This window comes from Perognathus longimembris, chromosome 4 (assembly GCF_023159225.1).
Source record: "Perognathus longimembris pacificus isolate PPM17 chromosome 4, ASM2315922v1, whole genome shotgun sequence".
NCBI classification, from domain to species: Eukaryota; Metazoa; Chordata; class Mammalia; order Rodentia; family Heteromyidae; genus Perognathus; species Perognathus longimembris.
The window spans coordinates 23,237,146-23,262,073 of NC_063164.1; the positions used below are offsets into that span (position 1 = coordinate 23,237,146).

The following is a 24,928-nucleotide window of genomic DNA, read 5'->3' on the forward strand; positions in this document are numbered from 1 at the left end:
GAATAAGGTGATGGAGAATCTAAGGCAAAACTTTCCAAGCCAAGTTTTCTATCTTCACCTTCTATATATTTCCTAGGTAATTCCTACACTGACTGGGAAATCTATAAATAGGTTCTTTTTGTAAGTATAGTTTATCAAAATAGCTAGTATATTTCCTCTTTTTTAAGACTGAATATGGTAGAGCTATACTGGAAACAAAGCTTGTTATCACTTAAAATGTAAACTTAACATATGCTGTAGTAATTCCACTCTCTATATTTGTCCAAGAGAAATGAAAATGTTTCTACAGAGATGTAGGTGAATGCTTTATAAAAAATTTATTCACAATAGCTAAAATGTAAGAATGTCCAAAGATCCATGAGCAAATATGGATAGACCCAGTGGGTTTATCCCTACAGTGTAAGACTTAGAGATTAAAAATAAATAAATACTACCTATATATGCAACAATATGGATGAACCTTAGAAGTGTTATGCTAATTACAAGAAACAAAATTCTCTATTTCTCCTTGACAATGTATTTTAAATATCCAAATCTCTGCCTTATAGATATTTATTAGTAGTTCAGCAGAGATAATGTACATACTTTCATTTCAGATCCATTTACAAACAGGCTTGTTGCAGATTCCTGCCCAAAGTTTAAGAATCCATCGAGATACTCTGTGCAGTATGATTCCATTTATATAACATTGTGGTTGTAGGACTGCAGTCCCTGTTTTCCTGTTGGTCTTCAAAGGACCAATCAGGGTAGAGTAGAAAGCAGGCTGAGGAGCGGAGGGAGTTGGTGATACGAGGAAGCAGGGACAGGGCCTTCTCAGTGCAAAAGCCAAGAAGCAGAGAACAAAAGATACTGAAACCTAAAGTTCCTGAGCACTTACAAGAAGCTGAAGGCAAATATAGCAGCAACTCCAAGTTGTGTGCTGACACATATGTTCTATGAGGTGATAAGGTGTTCAATGTGCATAGTCATAACTATCAGATGGTGCCTCGGTACACATTTCTACATATTGACTATTGATTGTGCATTCTGATTTCAATTAGAGGAAATTAGATTTTTTTATTTGAGAAGTTATGTGTAAAGAGGCACTAGTGGGTCACATCCATAATCCTAGATCTGAAGAATTACAGTTCAAAGCCAGACTGGATAGTCTCCATCTTCAATTAACCAATAAAAATGCCATGCTGGAGGCATGACTCAAATGGCAGACCCCCAGCTGTGAATACGAAAAGCCATGTGAGAGCCAAAGGCCCTAAGTTCAAGCCAGGAAAACACACACACACACATACACACACAAAAGTGTCATGAAGAACTATCTTTTACTTCAATAGAGAAAATATATCCAATTTTTTAAAAATGTATTTTAATAAAATATTTAGGTATAATCTTTATAAAATTCCATTTCAAAACAGGCTTCTGCTTTTGGTGGAGATAGGGTAATTAGGGACCTGACTGATCCTTCTACCTGAAACCACTGAGAAGGCCAGGCAAAATCTATTTTTAAAGTTTTTAAGAGAGTAGATACCATCCACTAAGGTTGTTATTTTTGAAGTGAGCACTGTTTGTCCCAGACTAATCCCAGAAAGTTTCTAGACAATGCGGAGGGTGGAACGAAAGAGGAACTTGTTCTTCTCTCTGGGTTGAGGAGCCCTTGTGAGAATCAGGAAGATGAGACAGATTGGGTAGTTTAGGTTCCTAAGACAGAAAATCAGAGTGGTAAGAGCCACACAGAGCAACCTCAGACATTCTGAGTATCTGGTTCAGGTAACCAGAGAGCTCTAATCATGAAATAGACTGTGAGATTCAGCTTTTGGTTGCTGTGACAAACTCCTGAGAGAAACAACTGAAAAGGAGCAAGTGTTTATTTTGGCTCACAGTTTCACCATTTTCAGTCCATGTTCATCTGGCCCGGTTGCTTTGGGCCTGGGATAAGGAGAAGTGTCAAGAAGGGAGGAGGCTGTAGTAGAGACTGCTTAGCTCATGATGGCCAGGAAGCAGCCCAGCAGACATATGAAGGCACCAGAGACAAGATGATCCTCAGAGACACTCCACCCCCTCCCCCACCCCCAAGACCTACTTCTTTCAACTAGGCTTTACCTCCTAACATTTCAGGACCAAGATTTCAACTCTGGGGCCATTACCTAGTCAAATGACAACAGTGAGGACGCTACTCAGGGTCAGAGAAAGAACCATCTGAAATGGCAGCACAGTGAGTGCTCCATGTTAGTAGGCATCCTATCCAAAGATTCAGCCAGCCACAAACAACAACAACAAAACAAAAACATTTAAAAATAATTTGTGAGCCAGGCGCCAGTGGCTCACACCTATAATCCTAGCTGCTCAGGAGGCTGAGATCTGAGGATTGCAGTTTGAAGCCAGCCAGGGCAGAAAAGTCCTCATGAGACTCTTATCTCCAATAAACCACTCAGAAATGAGAAGTGGTGCTATGGCTCAAGTGCTAGAGTGTTAGCCTTGAGCACAAAGAAGCTCAGGCCCTGAGTTCAAGCCCCACAACCAACAATAACAACAACAAAAAAAGTAATTTGTGTTTATGCTAAATACTTACAGGAATTTGTCATTATATGCTAAAAGAAAAAACTATATATTTGTAGCATTTATATCATATTATCAGTAATAGAGGTAATTTACAGTATTGGAGAAGATACATATGAAAACTGTACTCTGCCATTTTAAACAGAGGATTTTGACATCTGCAGATTTATTATCTGTAGAGAAGAGGGAGGTCTTGTAAACAATCTCTTGAGGTAACCAAAAAATAACTTACATTCTTTCTAATTTTTCATGGCTTATTCTAAATATAGGGCTGTAATTCTTTAAATTGGCCATGTGGGAAATAATTTTAATAAAAGACTCTCCCTATTACATCTTATCAACATCAACATCTTTCAGATGGTACTTACACATTATAGATTCCTTTTTATTACCAGGCTTGAATCTATTATTTTACTGGTATATGAACAGCAAATTTGTGAAATATGTGAGGTATGTGATATTTTCAAATAAAAAACTTTCAATGCTATTTTCATTTGAAAAACATTACATTTCTGAACAGAATATATTAAACTAGTATTGCTCACTTTTTTTCTATGCTCACACACATATTCTGGCATTTTAGAATTTTTCAATGTCGTAAGCAGCAAATTAAAACCAGGACCAAATTCAGGACAGCTAATTAAAAGATATCTACTAGTGTAAAATTAGATTTCATGTCTTTTTATTTTCCAGTATATAAAATAATCTTTAAAACTTTCAGCAAATGAAGACATTGAAAATAACACCTTACATTTTTAACAGATAGATCCTCATGTATATAGCCACTCCCTTCCAAGTATATATACATCTATGTATATGTTTTGCTATTCCAAATTTATCCATAAGTCAGACCATTTCCATTTTGTTGCTGTAACTGAAAACCATAGACTGAGTATTTTATGAGGAGTAAAGGTGTATTTGGCTCACTGTTTTGGAGGCTGGAAGACCCATAGTCAAGGGGCTGCTCTGCAGAGTCCTGCAGTTACACAGGGCAGTATAGGATAAGAAGGGGAAGTGGTGCTGTGGCTCAAAGTGGTAGAGCACTAGCCTTGCACTGAAAAGCTCAGGGACAGCGTCCAAGCCCAGAGTTTAAGCCCCATGACTGACAAAATAATAATAATAATATTTCATACAGTAAGAAGTGGATATAAGGTCAGGTTAGGAACTGGCGAGTCATGCCTGTAATTCTTGTCACTTGGAGGTAGAGATCAGGGGTATTATAATTAGAGGACATCCTGGCCATAAACTTAAGACCCCATCTCCATCAATAGCTGCCCAAAGTGGTATATGTCTGTCGTCCTACCTATAATGAGAAAAGCACTGAACTTAAACATGAATTTTGTTAGGTCATCAAAGCATCACATTTAGCACTTCAGAAAATTTGTCTAATTGTGAAAATTTTAACTATTAACCCCCAAAGCTGATCAAATGTAAAGCATATTATATAAAATAAAGATACCTACCCGGCCTGTGTTGAGACTTGAATGAGCATCCATTCTATAAAATACCCCCTTGGGCTCTTAAATGCTAATGCATGAGCTACTACGTGAATTTTTTCTCATGTTGCTGTGAGCAGGAGGAGTGTTCCCATTATGATGAGGTCATACTGGAGCATACAATGAGTGGGGTAGAAACTAATATTTTGCTATCTAAGATGACCCCAAGTCACTGTATCTAATTCCAGTCCCCAAATGAATGAAACTTCAGACACATCCAGCACATTAGTACAAGTTATGCCCGACTTTTCCCTTCTGCAGATAAAATGCTTTAAAAGCACAGAAAAACTATCTTATAGTATAAGCTTGGTCGTATTTTTTAAATTTTAATTTTATTGCCAAGGGGATGTACAGAAGGGTTATAGTTACATAGGTAAGGTAGTGAATATGTTACATATGTAAGGCAGTGAGTACATTTCTTATCAAACTTTTTACCTCCTTCTTTGTTTTACTCCCACTTCCTCCCTCTTTGGTTCCCTCCCACAACTTGTATAGTTGGTTTACAACATATTGTCTTGTAAGTATTGCTGTTGCATTGGTTCACCTTTTACCTTTTGTCTCTCCATTTTCATGTTCCCTTTCCCTAGTTCCAATAAATGTACATACAATACCCAGTGTACTGAAGTCAGTTACAGTGATATCAGGGGTAAAATCATGGGGAAGAAAGACAACAGAAAAAGGCGTAATTTCATAGGGTACAAGTGAAATAACAACAACAAAGACAAACCAACCACTTATTTCCAAATCTTGTAGTTCATTTTGTTCGGGATCATCTCGTGTGATCGTATGTACATTGCTATTGTGCTCGAAACATCTCTACCGACTTTGGGTTTGAGAGGTGTGGAATCTGTGAGTTAATTGACAACAGAGATATTAACGCAAATTTATTACCCATGCATGAAGGAGGGTCCTGTAAAGGAGTAGCTCCTGGAAGGTCAGGGGAAACCGTTTACAGTTAAAGCCTCAATGAGCAAGCAAGAAAACTTCTGATAGGATTCATTCACAAAACCCTTTTGAATATCACAGTTCTAAATGTCAGTCACCTCTTGCCAGGAAACTCCCTCAGGAACTTATAAAGTTACACTTTTGGATACTTCTGCTTTTAGTCAGATGAGGCTTGTTCTACTATTGTTTGTTCAAGTGTTTTTGGTTTAAAATAATCTTCATGTATTTCACCTCCAGATTCACATAGAGCTGGGTTACTTGTGAAGCAGAAAAGATCAGGATAGAAGTTGGGATGCAAGAGATCTACAAAAAAGAAAGAATGTAGATTGTTACAAAAATAATCTCAGCAGTGGGCATCCCCTAGGACACCATTTTGGAGTTCAACTGAAGTTAACCTGGTAACTTGATGGCTATTCTTCCAACCCTGGTTCCAGTGTTGTGAGAATATCAATTTTGTGTGGCAATTTGCCTAGTATTCAAAATGGAATGCTTGGTGAGAGAAGACATGCCACTCCAAGTCCACATCACTCTAATCAATTAGGTGGAAACACACCATATACCTCAGTCACCTGAGAATGACATCAGTGCTATTTATGGACAAGGGGAAATTGGGAGCTCCCAACCCCTGCAGGTTAAGGTATGGCCTTTCCTGATCCTTGTGAACAGTTATGTTGGCATCTGTACATACTCACTTGTAGCATGTCTCTGTTGTGCTGTAAGAACAAAACAGATAGCAAAATACCTGATTCAGAAAACTTTCAGCTTGATCTGTGACTATGCAAACATACTATATTTCATGTCTAAGTCAGACCAGAATTTTTTATCCATTCACTGGTAGTCATGGGTGTTGAGAAAGCCAATTAGAGGAACTGCTTGGTTATTTTACAGCCCATTTCACCTGGTGAAAGACTGGCTTTTTGTTTCCATGGAGAAATCTACCGCAGGAGATAGTGACTTGTCTTCTTATTTATGAATCATTGTCTGGAATGGGTCTACCAGATATCTGCATTGATGGGGGCAACACTAGTTCAGATTCTTTTGCTTCATCCCAAGGCTAAGTTATCTTATAACCAGTCTAATTAATTAAAGCTGAGGTTTAGAAAATGGCACAGCAGGTGTTTAATCTGTACTAGAATTGTGGAGAGAAAAAAAAGTCTGTGTTAGTTAAAGCAAAAAAGTTATCTACCAGAGACCATGGTGAAGAAACAGAAAGGGGATCAGATAGATTAAGATAAGCAGCCTCCAGCCTATCTTTCTATGAGAAAAAGGAAGGATTTTTTCAGGGAAGAAAAGTAAAACTTTCAAGTTTCAAGAAGAGATAACTTGGAGACAGTTATGGAGCTGAGACCTTTCAGTCTAGCTGTCTTGTTTGGGATGGCATCTGTTCTTGGAGATGGAATTGGTACTAGGAAACTAAACTACAGTCAGTCCTAAGTACAGCCTTCCAGTTGTCAGTTGTGAGGACCTGAGTCTGGACTGTTGTGGCTTGTGAATCCAGAAGCCCTTTATTTTGATGAGAGTGAAGGTGATTAGAAGTATTTAACAGGCCCTCCCAAGTGAGGCAAGAGTGCATGTTTTCCTCTGAAAATTTCAATGTGTACTCACTCTGCTGGCCAAAAGCAATTTAGGGCTTGTCAGCTGGTAAAAGCCATGTCTGTTTTGTTTTGTGGTTTGTTTTTTTTAACCTCTAGTAACACTATGGAATTATTAACTCAAGTCCCCATAGTACTCATTCAAAACAGGGACAAAAAGTTTAGCAATGCTGGTAGGCAAAATGAGCCAATCTATGTATACTCTCTGCGGTATTCAGATCTTCATAAGGGCCAGAGATAATGCTCCCAGAAATTCCAGTCCAGTTCCCTGATGGATTTTTTTCATATTTTTTTAACAACGTTGCCAGGCACTGTGGCTCATGCCTGTAATACCACTTAGAGGAGATTGTAAGGATAGCAGTTTAAGGTTAAAATGTTAGGGACTTCCCCTCCATCTTAACAACAAAAAAAGGCATGGTGGTTTGTACCTGTAGTCCTAGCTATTCAGGAGGCCAAGTCTAAAGCCAGCCTTGAAAGTAGGTAAAAGCAAAGGGGATAGGGCACTAGAGATGTGGCTCAAGTGGTAAAGCTTATGCCAAGTAAGCATCAGGTCTTGAGATCAAACCCTAGTACCACTAAAAGTAAAATAGAATAAAATAACTTAAACTTCTATGCTTCATTTGCCCTGAGGATTGAGGATAGTCTTTATGTTAACAAAAGTATGATATGTGCAGGGGACAATTCCAATGGTGTTACTCCTTTGAAGCACTTACAGTTTAACAAAATGAATATCAGGAACCTGGAACGTGTACTGTAGAGGGAATAAGGGCAGGGTGCATGAGGTCAAGGGGGGAGGAGGCGGACAAATGGAGAGAGATGGGGAGTAGATGCAGTCATGATATCAATGTACATATACAAAAACAGAACCAGGTAAGTTGAGGGGACGGGTGGGTTGGGAGAGACGTGGAGAATGCTCTGTACTCACAAGCTTACATGTTGAACTAATATCCCTTTGTACAACTATTTAAGGATTTTTTAAATAACCTTTAATAACTCAATTTTCTATAAGCAAATGACTAATTTCTGCTTTAAAGTGGGTTCCTTGGTCCAAGTCAATCAATAAAGAAAGGCCATATGCTACAACATGGGTGAACCTTTAGGAATTATGTGACATAGACTAGTTATAAATTACTATCTACATGATTCCATCCATATGAGGTATATTAAGTAGATGAATTTATAAAAACCACATCAGATGTTAGTTACCTGAAATGTGGACATGGGAGAAAAGGGGGCTGTTTTGTTTTGGAAATTAAATAAGTTCTAGAGATATAAGTATGCTTAATACTATGGGATTATAACAAAATTGATGAAGACGGTGAGTTTGCCAGTCTGTGACCTTGCCCAACTCCCTACATGGCACAGTCACCAGCTTGGTCACCTTTGAGTTTCATTCAGCCCCTTAAGCCAGCCATTCTCACCTCTGTCCTCGTGAATCCAGGTAAAAGTAGGCCTCTGCGCTTCAGACTCACAACCACAGGACAGTGCTGCACTGGAGGAGCATGGTGAGAGTTGGCTCCAAGCACACAAGAGAAACTGAGAGTTGATCGTCCCATTCACCCAATTCAGCCAATCTTACATAGAAAAGGGCTTCATTTCCTTGAGTGCCTTCTTAGGAAAGTGTAAAAACATGGGAAGAATGAGAAAGCCAATATAGCCATACCTGTTGTTAGCCAAAATGAACTGTGGCTTCAATGAGAAATTTCAGTCTTCCTTTGGGAAAAGAAGAGAATAGACAGAACCCAACAGGGGCAGGCCAGGGATGAGGCTTGTGCGCTCAACTCCTTCTCCTTTTGCTAATTCCCTCAGACAGACTCAAACTCGAGTAAGTAAATTCCAGTTTATTGTTAAGTCCTCTTTATTTACAAGTCTCTAAAAGGTCAAGGTCATTATCTTTTAAATAATACAACAATCATATAAAACAGCTAGAACCAAAGTAGAGACATATATACATTATAATACATTAAGTACTCTTAATATTGTTAATGGAAGTTTGTCATATTAAATTAAGAGACTATTATGATTTACACTGTTATTTCTCTAGTTTAAAATTCAACCTGTCAAAAGACATAATGTACATTTTTTACAAAACTAACACAGCAGTATTAAGAAAACTGCTCATGACTGTAATCTTTATTTTTTTCTATAATACACTGCACCCGTGTTACAAAGACATACACAAAAAGGCATTGCACTAGGTGGCTGAATACTGCATAAGTCAGTGTGTCAACACTTCAAAAAGAAAGAATGGCCTCCTTGATTTCCCTATCTGACTCATATACAATCATTTTCACTCTTCAAAACTCACCCTACTTTCTACAGGTGGATTATTTTCCTTGGCAGTTTGAAACAAGGCCCCTGCTATTGGGCAAAATGTCAAAAAAGCTGACAAGCTACACGGCTTTCATAAAAGCTGATACAATATGACCAACCTAACTATTTATAATACTCAATAAAAGCCGAACCTAGAAAACTACTCCTGAATCTCAAGGAAAAGCTGACACAACCTTCCGTAGGAGAGTCTGAATATCTATAAAGTTCTCAAGAGACTACAAAAAGAGGGCTTGCAGCAGCTTTTCTACCCTTTTATTTCCCTTAAGCTGGAATAAAAAAAGGTAAACAATTTCTGTATTTTAGTTAAGTTTTGATGGCATCAAACAGCTTCACATTTATAAATAAGATGTTCATACAAAGCATTATATTGACATAGTTTTCTCATGCTACTATCAATTATTTTCAGGATTGATCTTGTATTCTAAGGAAGGATCTCTAAGCACAGATTTTTTTTTCTTCATTCCCAACTTTTCCCAACTTTTCAGCATTAATATTTTCTAGGTATTGAAAAGGAGTTCAAAAGAAGAAAATCATTGTTCAGTGCTTAAACTGAACAGCAGTTTCCAAGCACCTTATGTCTGTTATCATGGTCTAATAAACAAGCAGCTGAGGGCCAAGCATGTGTTGTGCCACTCAAAATACACTGTTAAATTTGAGTTTCACCTTCATAACACAGGCCTACATGACAGTTAAACAAGAACTCTTGCTTCAGATTGTTTAACCATGAAATTACCATAGGTTGTTTTCCATGTCATGAGCAAGGAAAAGAAACCTGACAGGCTACATTATCATCTGGAGCTATTTCTATGAAACATCCCAGCTATGTACATGGTTTTGGAATGAAAACAAAGAAACAACCCTATTATAGATAGGAGAAGACATCTTCCTAGTTCTACAGGATTAGTAACTCTAAGTGTCCTGGCAGAAAACAAATGAACAAAGACAAAACAGTGCTGGAACCTCCAGTTTGACACAAAATCTTTGTTTCTGGACACATGAAAAAGCTAACCAAATTCCACACATCTTTTACCACTGTACAGCTGCTTTACTTGTCACTGACATCAAAACTAAAATTATCAGTGTTTTGTATATCTTCAAAGGCACATACACAAGTTTAAGAACAGTGAGGGGCTTATTGTCAAATCTGTCATAAGCTCTTGGTCAACTTGCTTCCAAGTTCAAATTTAGCCACATTTTTAATAAGCACCAAATATCAAACTACTGCCTTCATTCTCTAAAGCGAACTTTCCAAAATGTTCCTACTTCATGTACTTTATATAATCTGTAACTGGATATATTCAGCTTTCTTTTCTTTTTTCTGTGACTATTAATGTGCTCTTTTAGGAAGTCTAAAAACAGTAGAATCCTTAAACCTACAAATCTCCAAGTTACCTTTGCTACAAAAAGAAGCCAAGAGAAAAATATGTGGCTTACAGTAGTTCCCCAAAGTTTAGTATTTCTGATCACTTTTTAAAAAAACAAACAAAATTGCTGGCTATTGCCAGGCACTGGTGGTTCATGCCTGTAATCCTAGTTACTCAAGAGACTAAAATTTGAGGATTGCAGTTCGAAGCCAGAAAGGGCAAGAAAGTCTGTGAGACTTCTATCTCCAATTAACCACCAAAAGTAGGAAATGGAGCTGTGGCTCAAGTGGTAGAGTGCTAACCTTGAGCCGAAAAGTTCAGGGACAGTGCCCAGGCCTGGAGTTCAATTCTAGGACCAATATACACAGAAAGAGGGAAGAAGGAGAGAAGGAGAGATAGTCAGATGAAGGGATGGAAGGATGGAGGAATAGAGGGAAGGAGGAAGAAAGGGAGGGAGGGACCCATTAAGCAACAAATTCCTTACTATGAATAACTGTCTATTAGGAATTTCTGAGTAGCAGAACCATCAGTGCATAGAAAATTAAAAAGCAGTTAGGTCCACAGAAGAGACTTTTTAAACTTTAGAAAACACTTAAATTACTGATTGTTTTGAAATATACTTTACTATGGTAAAAAGCAACTAAGTGTTTCCTTCTCACCCAAATTCCTGAATTGGGTCTGATTTAAAAAAATTTTTTTTAAATCCTTTATTAACAATTCTTCCTTTAGGGATTTAGTAACTGTAGACTCATTTATGAAGTTTCCCTGAAAATGAAGGAGAAAATAACCCTAAAAACTGAGCACTTGCAGGTAAGTACAATTTAACATATTAATTACACAAAATACGCTTTTAACAACACGCTTTTAAGAATAACTCCAAAATAAAGGGAGTGTAAAGTTAATAGTATAACTCTCATCACCTACTGAGAAGATGGAAATTAAATACACCACATACACTTGAAGCTAAGACATTCAGAACATGGCAGGATTCACAATTTAAGCCAAATTCCTCAATAAAAACCAGGGCTATCCTGCTTAACTCCTCATTAACAAGTGAAACAGAATTTTTTTAAGATTTCATATCTCCTAATAACATATAACATTACATTATTACATATGAAACACACAAATTCAACAGTGCTACAAATAATTTCTAGGTAAAGAATGTGTGAAATGAGAGTTACAAGGACAGTCACAACCTACTTAAAATATAGTGTCTGCTTCTTCAAACAATTCAGTTCGAAAATTACAATAACTCAGTAGTTTTTCATCCTATCTACTTGTCTCTAATTTTTGCCATAAGGATCTGGATTTAGCTTAAGTGGGAATATGTCATACAACTTCCAAATCTATACAGCTTGATTCGAAGGCGTTGAAAAACAAAGTGCAAATTAATGCTTTTACCCTTCTGTTATGAAAAATTAAAGATTTATGAAGCTGAAAGATCTTTGTATCCAAAGGTGAATGTGATGAAGAAACAAAACATGTCACATTTTTGGTCTCTTGTTCCCGTTGCGTTTCCCCCACAGTCTACCCCAAATGATGTGCTGGGCTTCAGCAATTCAGATCCAACCCTGTCCAGTGGTCTGGTACCATCAGGAAATACTTGTCCATTGCTTCACAAAACCGAGTCCTGTACAACTCTGGAGAGACTACAGTGGGCATTTTACCTAAGATTATGAAAGACAAAGGGAAAAAAGCTGTTATATGTTTATAATTGATTGGGCAACTGCCAATCACCTAAGCTTTTTACATAAAAGTGCCACATGCCAGAACAGTCTGAGAAAGGAGATGGGGCACTGTGCCACCTGCACGGGCACGCCCCTGCCTGGGGCAGGTTTATCTTTATTGTTTTGCTTTGTTTTCTTAAGAGATGATCTCTCACCTAGAGATGAGACATTTAAACACATACAAAGCACACACACAAAAAAAGCTAGCAGCACTTTAAAAACTTAGATACCTACTATTAACCAAAAACAAACTCTTATTCAGAATCTCTGGCAAAAAAAAAAAAAAACCTTATTTGAGAACCTCTAGCATTTCAACACAAATTTAAACAACTATTTTCCCACTTACATAATTCCTGTTATTATCATTTCTTTTGGAAATGATGAAAATAACCACAGAATTTTTAAATTAAAAAAAATCAGCAAACTTTTTAAGTCAAAACTGGTAAGGAAAACACAGGAGTCACTTCAAGAATAAAGAAAACAAACACTTGCTCACCTTGTCCACCTAAAATTCCTGTTGATTTCACAACCATCTCAAGCTTTTTGTCCCATGTAAATGTTCTAATATAATCTAAGAGTAGAAGGGGACAGGTAAAATAAGTAAACGTTTTGTGAATAAACATAATCAAATAACAATAGCTATAACTACTATTACATGGGAATGAACTTTATTAAGTTGCTGACACTATGCCCAGTGCTGTTTGTTGTTTTCTCCCACATTAATTTGTTGAATCCTCACAATAATGAGCCACGGCCTTCTTTGTAAGTAATTTTTTTAAAAAATCTTCATATTAAATACCTTCATAGCTAATGTAGATAATGTAAATGGAAATAAGGAAACTGGATAGAATGGACTAAAGTGAAAAACCATTGAAATCTGAAATCAAAGTTTGTGGAAATATCCAATAAGCTACTACTATATTACGTCCAGTTTCAAATAATCCTGACAATTTTATTCCAGCTTCAACAATGAGCTATGAGTAGAGTATGCCTATTGACTTACCTATAATTCCAACTACCAGCTCATTGCTTGTATCATCTCGCCCAACCAGCAAAGAATAATCTATAATGAGATGGCTGGAAAGGAAATGAGAGTCGCTGTGGATAGAGGTTCTGAGTACAGCTTTAGAATGAGAGCGAATATACAGAGGGTTGTCCCGAACCATCTTTAGGAGATTTTCATCCAGGAGAACCACATCACAACTCTCTTTCCCGGTGTCCATTTTTACATTTCGATTTCTAAGTGAACCCTTCAAGTCAAAAACCTAGGGGAAAGAAAATTCTTTGTCACTTACGTGCAGTGTTACAATGCTTAACTAACGCAATTAAAACTAAAAAGGCAGAAACACTCCTTATAGTCACTACAATATACATATACTTTAAATTTCTTTACAAAATTTAATAACTTTTATAATTTAAGTCATTAAATGCATAGTAATATTTAATTATATGACACATAAAAGACAGATACAACCATATTATATGAAATTCTCAGGTACTGAATTACTTAAACAGTTTGGCAATATTCTGGTCACTTTAAACTATTCAACAAGTAACTCAAAAAAAAAAAAAAAAACCTGATCAGAAAGCAGTAAAAATGTAAATAATCTCAGAAAATTAAAAGTTTTACACCAAAACCTCTGTGCTAATTACTATGGCAATGTAGAAGCAACAACACGAGTGTAGGAATATTCAAGTGGCAGGAAAAGCAATGGACTCAAAGGTAAAGATCTGTACAACATTCTGCAGACCAGTGCTGTTCCTGGCTAAAGATGATGCTGAGGAGCCAGAATGTAGGTCGTTAAGCACATAATTTAGTTGAGCCAATACTCTTCTTACACAAATGTATACAAAATGAAGAAAGCAACAACTGGATTATAGTCATGCAGGCTCTTTTATCTTTAGACTGGAAACAGTGTGATGACCAGCATTCTGAAGAACTAGATAAACCTGAAATCTAAAATAATGAAGTGACTTTGATAAAGTACCTAATTTCTCTGAGTCTCGGCTAATTTATTTTAAAACTGACATGGCAAATGTAGATCTGCTTTCTTAGTTTACCAATTCTGTGATTCTGAAATGTTGGAAATGTTAAATTTTAGAGACAGGTCATAAGTAACAATTTTTCTTTAGACTTTCTTTCAATAAGTTCAAAAGTTACACCTGGTCTATTAACCAAAACTAAATATTTACTATAAAATAGGGTAGTAGTTAGATTCATTATATTTAAGAACCAGAAATACAAAGTGCTTCACATAGTATAGTATCTTACCTGTGCCATCTTTCTCCCATAGAAAAGATTTTCCATGACAAGAAGGTCTAACTTCTTCTCAGTATTGTTCTGAGAATTCTTATAACCAATTCTGTAAACTCCAAGAATTTTGGCCAGAGCAGTAGGCCTCTATTCAAAAAAACAAAACCCAAAGATGAAAGCAAATACTAAAACCATAAAGGATTATTTGTAATTTAATACCAATGCCTGCATTATCCATGTAAGATCTAAACATGACTTTCTATTTATATAACCAGATGATTTTGAAAGAAATCTTACCCTCAGATCTCAAAGGTAAGTGTACAAGCAATGCCAGTAAAAATACTAAATCCTTACATTCTCCAGAAGATAAATCATTCATAAACTCAAAATCTTTACTATAATATGTAATAATTTCCCCCAATAAACACATAATAAAACAGAACTTAAAAACTTAAAAAACTCCTTTAGTTTTTTGTATTGATTTTTGCCAGTCCTGGGGCTTGAACTCAGGGCCTGAGCACTGTCACCGGCTTCTTTTTGCTCATGGCTAGCACTCTACCACTTGAGCCACAGCGCCACTTCCAGATTTTTCTGTGTATGTGGTGCTGAGGAATGGACCCCAGGGCTTCATGTATACGAGGCGATCACTTTACCACTAGGCCATATTCCCAGCCCCTATTAACTCCTTTATAACTTCATGGGGTTGTGGGTTCAGTGCTCAATGACAAGTAGACAAACCTGAGCCATTGGGTTTCCTCTTCCTAGCTAAGGGAAGTTCTCAACAAATGGCAAATTACTAAGTGTACAACTAAGTTCACCTAGTCTTAATATACACACCAATTAAAAGAAGCTTGTTTGAAGTCATTTGATTCCTCAATGGCAGGGACAAAAGAAATACAGTTTGAAATCTCTGCATTCTATTTTATACTTCAATAGCATAGCAGCAATCTATGCTCTGCTCATCTTATCACACGAAAAACTGCCAAGAGGACTAACCTTCAAGGTGTGAAAAAGCCAAGCAAACTTTCAGTATACACCAAGAGTTAGGATTTCTACCTTTTGTTGTACAGCATTTGTAATATAATTGAAGTAGTGTGGTGCAAAGTCGAGGAAAGACTGGACTTCTAGACGAGGCATTTGCTTCAAAATGAATCTGTCATCTACAAGGCAAAAATTTCATGCACACTCAGATATAACATATACTCTCATCTACAATAAATAATCCCAGAGATCCCAAATTATCTGCTTGATTTTATTTTTAAGGAGTATTTATTTTCTGCTGTCACAATGAAATTTTTGATGAAAACACAATTTTCTATTGAAAAGCTTCTACTTTTGATAGTACCACGTTCAATTTCATTGCTAGATGATTTACATTTTAGCACTATCAAGTAAAATTTCGTAAACTTCATTACTAACAATCCACTAAGTCAGATTTATGGAAGTTCTTATCAGGTAGCAAATTTCTTCTTTTATTTTCTTAAATAATTTTGCTTTCGGTGGGCAGAGAGAATAGAATGTTAAATATAAATGGCCACAATATGTTTAAATATTTCTATATCGCTACCTTTCTCTCATCAGTTCATTTGAGTTTTTTACAAGTTCTATTTCTATTTACATTTGGAGAATTAGAGCTAGATAGGTGTTTAATAGTATGTCTGAGGGGCTGGGGATATGGCCTAATGGCAACAGTGCCTGCCTCGTATACATGAGGCCCTGGGTTGGATTCCCCAGCACCACATATACAGAAAACGGCCAGAAGTGGCGCTGTGGCTCAAGTGGCAGAGTGCTAGCCTTGAGCAAAAGGAAGCCAGGGACAGTGCTCAGGCCCTGAGTCCAAGCCCCAGGACTGGCCAAAAAAAAAAAAAAAAAAAAAAAATAGTATGTCTGAGTCTCATTAAAAAAACATATATGTGCAGTCCTTTAAACAATTATCACATCTTCTCACAAACAGAAATAATAGCTAGAAAATGTTGCAGTCAATACTGTACTTTATCAGTTCAAATGATTCAAAAATTATCTTAAGGAAGAAAATTATACAATACTAACCAGTAGATGATTTTTTTAATCAGTCATGGGGCTTGAACTCAGGGCCTGGGCACTGCCCTTGAACTCTTTTTTTTTTTTTTTTTTGGCCAGTCCTGGGCCTTGGACTCAGGGCCTGAGCACTGTCCCTGGCTTCCTTTTTGCTCAAGGCTAGCACTCTGCCACTTGAGCCACAGCGCCACTTCTGGCCGTTTTCTGTATATGTGGTGCTGGGGAATCGAACCCAGGGCCTCATGTATACGAGGCAAGCTCTCTCGCCACTAGGCCATATCCCCAGCCCCGCCCTTGAACTCTTTTTGCTCAAAGCTAGCACTCTACTACTTGAGCCACAGTGCCACTTCTGGCTTTTTCTGTATATAGGGTACCGAGGAATCAAACTCAGGGCATAATACAAACTAGGCAAGCACTCTACCACTAGGCCAAACTCCTGGCCACCAGTAGATGACTTTAAAGACTTACCTTCCGTTGCATAGAAGGCAGCTCCTGATTTGCCTCCTCGGGCCTGCCAGGGTGATGAGTGGGAAAGGGAACGAATGAAGTCTTCCTCACTGCTGCCCAGAATCACTTCTCGCATCTTATGAAACTCTCCGGCATAGTACAGCCGGCAGTAAAACTTGGCATTAGCATCAGAAAATTCTACACAGAAAAGATTTTTTAAAACTTTGTTTCAATAAATCAGAAAATATCTTTCCACCATGCACTGAATGCCACCATTTTTCTGTGACAGCATCTTTTAGGTTAAGTCTAAAGCCCTATGCAGCACAATTTGGATGAAGTGATCTTCAGAGTAGAGAATATTAGAGAACATTATCTGCTCTATTACACATTTTCAAAATAATTAAAAGTTTCCCATTTCACACTAGCTATTATATTTTTATTGTGGTATTCTATAGCAATTTTTAGTAAGCATCTTAATGCTTGTCAATCTTAGTGGCTCCCAATTACCTAGAAAGAAAATACTTAAATATTAAAACTTGAAAGTAGAATTTTTAAATTATAATGAAATTTATCAATCAAACAATATATATTCTGAATGAAATTATAGATTAAATAAACCTTATTTCAACATATAGTTAATATACATTTCAAAAATATTCAACATATGCTGGGCATGGTGGCTATCTGTAACCCCACCAACTTGAGAGATTGATATAGGAGCACCATAGGCCAAACTAGGCTACAAAGCAAGACCATGTCTCACACTAATCAACAAACCAGATGCAGCCAGGGGGGCAGAAGATTTATCTAGCACAAAGCTAAAAGTCTCACATAATAGAGTTTGCTTAGTTATGGTCCCTTTCCCCACACAAATAATGTATTAATTGCATACTTACGAAGTTCTACATGAGGATTTGTGAGTTGTTTCTTTTGTGTATCTCCTCCATCTATTTCATCTAAAGATATCAGTAGTAAAAGCAAAATGTTAATATTAAGTTGTTCTTTCTTTTCCCAGATATGGCAACACAAATTAGCAAACAAACTATAAAAATATTTGAGTTGGGTCAGGCACTAGTAGCTCATGCCTGTAATCCTAGGTACTTGGGAAGGTGGGGCGTGAAGATCAAGGTTCAAAGCTACTCAGACAGAAAACTCTGAGAGATACTATCTGCAATTAGCCGGCAAAAAGTAGGTCTGAGGGGATGGCTCAAATAGTAAAGGTGCCAGCTGTGAGCAAGCAAATACAGGCCCCCTGCATTCAGAACCCAGAACTAGAAAAAAAAAAATCTGAGTTAAGTAACTACCACACAAACACAGAATATATATACAATTATAGATGATTAAAATGTATATGATTTTATGAAAGTTCAATGTGTACATTAAAAATAAAGAAAATTTGGGTTGAATAGTTTTTCTGACATTTAAGTGATTCCTATGGTAACTCAGCACTTACAATAACAATTTCTAGCCTTTTCTTGGCAGTGCTGAAGTTTGAATTCAGGGCCTTATGATTGCTTGCTGGCACTCTACCACTTGAGCCACATCTCCACCCTTCTTTTTGCTGGTTATTTTGGAGATGGGAGTCTCCAAGATTTTTCTGCCCAGGCTGATTCTAAACCACAATTCTCTGAATCTCAGTTTCCTAAGTAGCTAGGAAAACAAGCATGAGACATTAGTGTCTAGTACTGTGGCTTCTTTTTATCAGGTCTATGATCAGGTTTTCCCAGGTGTAGAGAATGTGTCCCTAATTTATCAGTCTTTTTTTTTTTTTTTTTGCCAGTCCTGGGCCTTGAACTCAGGGCCTGAGCACTGTCCCTGGCTTCTTTTTGCTCAAGGCTAGCACTCTGCCACTTGAGCCATAGCGCCACTTCTGGCCGCTTTCTATATATATGGTGCTGGGGAATCGAACCTAGGGCTTCATGTATACGAGGCAAGCACTCTTGCCACTAGGCCATATTCCCAGCCCTAATTTATCAGTCTTAATTGTTGTTTTTTTGTTTTTTTTGTTTTTTTTTAAACATCTTTTTTTTTTTTTTTTTTTTTTGGCCAGTCGTGGGCCTTGGACTCAGGGCCTGAGCACTGTCCCTGGCTTCTTCCCGCTCAAGGCTAGCACTCTGCCACTTGAGCCACAGCGCCGCTTCTGGCCGTTTTCTGTATATGTGGTGCTGGGGAATCGAACCTAGGGCCTCGTGTATCCAAGGCAGGCACTCTTGCCACTAGGCTATATCCCCAGCCCTGTTGTTTTTTTTTTGTTTTTTTTTTTAATTTTTATTTGCCTGGTCTTTCTGGCAAACCTACCGCTAAATCCACTGTGTTTATGGTAGAGTCATTTAAAAATAAATGTGGATATAAATGGCCAGTTTTCCAGATATTGGAAAACAAAGAAAACATAGGGGAAAGAGTGAAATGAAAAAATTTGAATATATATATATATTATTAACTACATAACAAGATGGATGATTTACATGCAAAATTCCATTTAGCCCTCAGTCAATCTGAGAAAACACTGTTTTGCCTCTTTGTAAGTATGGCAACCAAGGATTTCTGGTTCTACCACACAGTAAGTGAAAATAACATCTGAAACCAGATGGACTCTCCAAGCATCATGTCATGGAAAGGCTACCCACCATAATAACAAGTGAGAGCATAAGAAAAGCCCTACTTTCACCAACAAGAACTATCTGGTGAAGCCCACAAGAAATATATGAGACTGAAAATAAAAATTAAAACCTAGAATAAATACATTTGGTCTCCTTAACACACCTGGGGGTTCAAGGCCTTGATTTTCCATCCCTTCCTTGCCTGTCTGCCCAACCTGGTAGTAAGCACTATCTGCTCCACGTAAGGTCTCCCTCTTCTGCGAAGACAGATCAGGGCTTTTCCCTGCTGTCCCTCTGAAGAAGGACAACATTCCAGAAGCCTTTTTTGCTAAAAGTAAGAAGTAACATATTACTTTTAAGTACAGGTCACTGTAATAAAAGAATAAAAAATTCCAACTCATTCCTTTGTTAGCAGTTACCACTATAAACAATTAGTAAATTGGGGTTACAGAAATCTTTTTTTAATTTCATTGTCAAGATGAAGTACAGCAGGGGTTACAGCTACATATGTAAGGTAATGAGTACATTTCTTGCCAAACACTGTTAGCCCCTCCCTCATTTTCTCCCACTTTCCCTCCCCCCAACTCCCTCCCAAAGTTGTAAAGTTTATTTCCAACATATTATCTTGTATGGCTGTTGCATTGGTTCGATCTTTGTCTCACCATTATGTTGTTCCTCTTCCCTTCCCCAATTCAAATACACATATATACAAGACACAGGGTACCAAAATCAGATACAGTGATAAGAGGGGATAAACCAAAGGCAAAAAAAAAAAAAGAAATGACTTCACACCATACATTAAAAACAACAAAAAAGATAAACTTCTTGTGCCCATATCTTAGAGTTCATTTCACTTAGCATCATCTTATATAAGATCATATGTACATAGTTCCTGAGCTCTGTGGTCCTTTGCTTGAACTATCCTAGACATATACTAATTATTACAAATGAGGAAAACCATGGAGTCTATGTTTCTTTGGGTCTGGCTTACTTCAGTTAATATGAGTTTTTCCAAGTCTTTCTATTTCCTTACAAATGGGACGATATCATATTTTCTGATGAAAGCATGGAATTCAGTTGTGTATACATACAACATTTTCCTGATCCACTCATCTTCTGAAGAGCATCTGGGTTGGTTCAATATTAAAATCCCCCAAAAACAAATCCTCAAAGAAACAAGCACCCCACTAACAAGTAGACTAAAGACTTAAGAGAGACTTCCCTGAAGAGGAAATAAGAATGGCCAATAGACACATGAAGAAATGCTCAACATCTCTGGGTATAAAAAGAAATCAAAACAACATTGAGATTCCACCTCACCCCAGTTAGAATGGCTATTATCAAGAAATCTAATAACAACAGATGCTGGTGGGGATGTCCAAAAGGAACGCCACCACGCTGCTGGTAGAGGAGTGTAAACTTGTTCAACCACTCTAGAAAACAGTATGAGGATTCCTCAAAAGACTAAACATAGAGCTCTCCCAGCAATCCAACTTCTAGGCATTTATCCAAATGACCACAAACAAGGACACATTAAAGCTACTAGCACAACTATGTTCATTGAAGCATTATTTACCAGAAATCTTTTCAGTTACACAAATAATCCCACATGATGTTATAGCTGTTGTTTTTAGGTAGTTAACTGTACTCATTTATCAGAAATAGGAGAGCAATGCTCAGCTAGCTGAATGTCATAATGTGAGAAATGTTCCAGGCCTTTCAAATATATTTTTAAACCAGCCATATCATGAGCAACAAATGTAAATTAGCTGAGTTTTTATAATATTTAATACAGTGAAAAGGTAAACACAAAGCTATTTTATAAACTAAATTATTCATAAGTGAAATTAACATTAGTAATAAATTAAAGTCAACATTGTTTAATCTTATGTTCCTATATTTTTACACAGGAAAATATTTTGCTTATGGTAGCTTTCAAAAATGACTACTAAAGACTTAGAAAAAAATCATATTAAGTGAAGTAAGCGAGACCCAAAGAAACATTGACTCCATGGTTTCCCTCATTTGCAATAATTAGTATATGTCTGGGATAGTTCTAGAAGAGGATCACAATAGTTCAATAGCTATGTATATATGGCCATGTAAAATGAGGCTAATTGAAATGAACTCCAAGATAAGGAAACAACAGGGGTTTTGTTTTTAATGTACTATGTAGAGACCAAATAAATAGATTATGGTTTGTAAAGACAACAGGGCATGCCTGCTGCTACCTCCATGATCTCCTTTACAGGTAGACATGCCTGTAGGACTTACTTCTGACCACTAGACTGAAGGGGGCATAGATAATGCACTTGCATAATACAAGACTACAGGGGTGCCTTGTACCGCTCTTCTCTGATCTCTGCCTCAAATGTAAATAAAATCAGAATAGTCTTACCTATGAGGAAAACTTAAGATAATCAAAGAGAAACTATCCATCTATGTATTGTTATAAGAATACTGTACAGTTGAACAAATGCCAGCAGCTGCCTACCCCCAGGAATAGTTATTTTATAAAAATAATGACTTGTTTAAACCCATATTGAGGCACTCCTAATGATGATGGGGAAATAGTTTTATAAAGCCTATGCTTTTGAACATTTTTCCATGCACTTTTATATTACAGCATTCTGCCTTTTCTTGTAGCCAGGAGATATTTCAAGACTTTTTTTCCCAATTTGAAACCCATATTTATCTAAATTATGAATTGGACTTCTTACATTATGAATGGGGTTGAATTGACTGTTGAGCAGTCTGTTAATTGTGTAGCCAAATGCATTGGTAACAAATAGGTAAGTAGATCCAAGTTCAAATTCTACTTCCATGACTTTTGTCTAATGTTAGGCAAGTTAATCTACTTTTTTTTCTTTTTTTAAATTTTATTAATTTTTATTGTAAAGGTGATATACAGAGGGGTTACAATTACATAAGCTTAAACAGGGTCACTTTTTCCTTTGTTTTCTCCCAGTTTTTCCCTTCTGGTCTCCTCTCTCCAACAAGTTGTATAGTTCATTTTCAACATAGTGTCTAATGAGTATCACTGTTGAATTAGTTCACCATTTGTCCCACCATCGTGCTTCCCCTTACCCTCCCCAAACCATGTCACTCCTTTCAATAGTCTGACCCATTCTTCCCAACCCAGCCCTTCCCTCACTCTTCTTAATTTTGTAGCATATACATTGCAATTTGTTAATACCCTACTGAAGGTTTTCATGTTTACATATTCATAGGAGATATTGTTTTGCAGTTTTTGTTTCTTTTAATATGTTTTAGTAGGATAATTCCACCTCACAGAATGACTTAAGAGATACAATTGGGTTACAGATTATATGCTATGATATAATATTCTAAACTTTAAGTTCTCAAAAAGCAGATCCTCCTTGGAGTTGTTTTTTTTTTGCATACACTAAGTAGCTTTTAAGGAATTTCAAATTCAATAATTTGAATCTGTATTTAAGGTAATAAAGATGAAAACTGTAACATGTATAAAGAGAATATTCAAATATGCTTAAATTCACACATTTCAAAACCCAGAATTTTTGCCAGATGACATTCATAATCATAAATGAAACAATCACAAAGTATTTATACATTTGTAAACTTACTTGGTTGTGGTTCTACTTCTGCTGTACGGTTTGTCTGTCCTCCACTGATTTCAGGTAATCTAATAGGGCTGCTACTCTTTGGTCTGCTATCTAAAACACTAAAATGAAAAGCAAAGGGAAGATTGGTTTTAAACTATGCAGACAGGAAATAGCCAATATTCTAATTTCCACACTAATCCACTCCTCATCTAGCCCCCTCCACAATATAAGTACTGATTTATAACTTAAATAAATATGTCATAACATCGAAGAAACAGTCTTAAAATATCTACTGGAAAATGCTATAATTATAAAAATGAGTGCAAGATGCACAAAAGCATCTTTATAATATTTCCCCCACTGCCATTGGAATTATATAAGTACCAACAAGTCATTCATGAAACTATCAATTTTTGTTTTCTCTAAATTACCAATGATGTTAATTTTTATTTTATCAACTTAGTACAGCTTGAAAAATCCACTTCAGTAATGAGCCTTTAACAACTCCATTCTAAAATACTGAATATATTAAAAGAATTAATTTGAGTGCTTTTAAAGTATTAGGATCTTTAGTTACTACAGAAAATTCAGACACCTAAAATTAGAAAGCCAAGCATACATTGCCTAATTTGAAACTTTTAAATGAAAAGAATGCTTATTGTCTTACTTTTCAAAAGTGATATGAGTTTAAACCTACAATGTTATGTAATTGGCAGAAAAGAAAGAGACTTAAATCTTTTGTTATATTTAAATTTTGTTGTCTTTTTTTTTTTTGGCCAGTCCTGGGGCTTGGACTCAGGGCCTGAGCACTGTCCCTGGCATCTTCTTGCTCAAGGCTAGCACTCTGCCACTTGAGCCACAGCGCCACTTCTGGCCATTTTCTGTATATGTGGTGCTGGGGAATCGAACCTAGGGCCTCATGTATACGAGGTAAGCACTCTTGCCACTAGGCCATATCCCTAGCCCCATTGTTGTCTTTTTTGCTAGTTAAAATAAATGCCATTATCTGGATCATACTGATTATATGCTTTAACAAACAAAAGCCCAAGATATAAAAATGACAAAGCTAAATTAAAATGAATCACCTATTTGGTGGAAGCCCTTCTTCAGTACTGTTCCACAGAGTTGCTTTAGATAATTCCTCCAAGGCATTTCGGTATTCTTTACAACTTTGGGTATAAATAAGTTGAAAAGAGTTAAATGTTAACCTCTGGAATACCAAAATTGAGAGACACAGGGTAAAAAAAGACAAACAACTACAAAAGCAATACTTGCAAAACTGTTTGGTGTAAGTGAACTGAACACCTCATGGGAGGAAAGGGAAAGGGGGAGGAGGGAGGGGGGTATGAGGGACAAGGTAACAAACAGTACAAGAAATGTATCCAATGCCTAATGTATGAAACTGTAACCTCTCTGTAAATAAGTTTGATAATAAAAATTTGAAAAAAAACATATCACAAGCTTTAGAATAAGTGTTGTACTAGAGAAACACTAAACAAATCCATCCTTAAACAAATCCATCCTTAAGCAAATACATCTAGGTTCTACAAAAGTGATCAAGAGCTATGAAGAGGGCTGGGGAATATGGCCTAGTGGCAAGAGTGCCTGCCTCATATACATGAGGCCCTGGGTTCGATTCCCCAGCACCACATATACAGAAAATGGCCAGAAGTGGTGCTGTGGCTCAAGTGGCAGAGTGCTAGCCTTGAGCAAAAAGAAGCCAGGGACAGTGCTCAGGCCCTGAGTCCAAGCCCCAGGACTGGCCAAAAAAAAAAAAAAGAGCTATGAAGAAAGTTGATATCTTCACAGAGAATCAAACAATAAAAAAGACTGATAAACTAGGATCAATAACCATAACAATGATCAAAAATGTCATTAAAAGCCCTAGAGATATAATTGCCTAGTGGAATGCTTATCTAGCATGTTCAAGACCCTGAGTTAAATCTTTAGCACCAGAGAATCTAGTTACTAATATTTAGAATAAATAACTTCAGA

General features: G+C 36.8%; 1 protein-coding gene across 1 annotated transcript in view; it reads right to left on the bottom strand.

Moving 5' to 3' along the window:
- Positions 1–10,751: 10,751 nt before the first annotated feature.
- Pikfyve (phosphoinositide kinase, FYVE-type zinc finger containing) overlaps positions 10,752–24,928 on the bottom strand; it is a 73,375-nt gene continuing 59,198 nt past the window's right edge. Inside the window, 10 exon segments of the mRNA XM_048344857.1 lie at positions 10,752–11,951; positions 12,508–12,582; positions 13,015–13,276; positions 14,284–14,412; positions 15,322–15,425; positions 16,771–16,947; positions 17,646–17,705; positions 19,513–19,677; positions 22,955–23,052; positions 24,019–24,102. Coding sequence (XP_048200814.1) covers positions 11,836–11,951; positions 12,508–12,582; positions 13,015–13,276; positions 14,284–14,412; positions 15,322–15,425; positions 16,771–16,947; positions 17,646–17,705; positions 19,513–19,677; positions 22,955–23,052; positions 24,019–24,102 — 1,270 coding nt within the window. The 3' untranslated portion in view covers positions 10,752–11,835.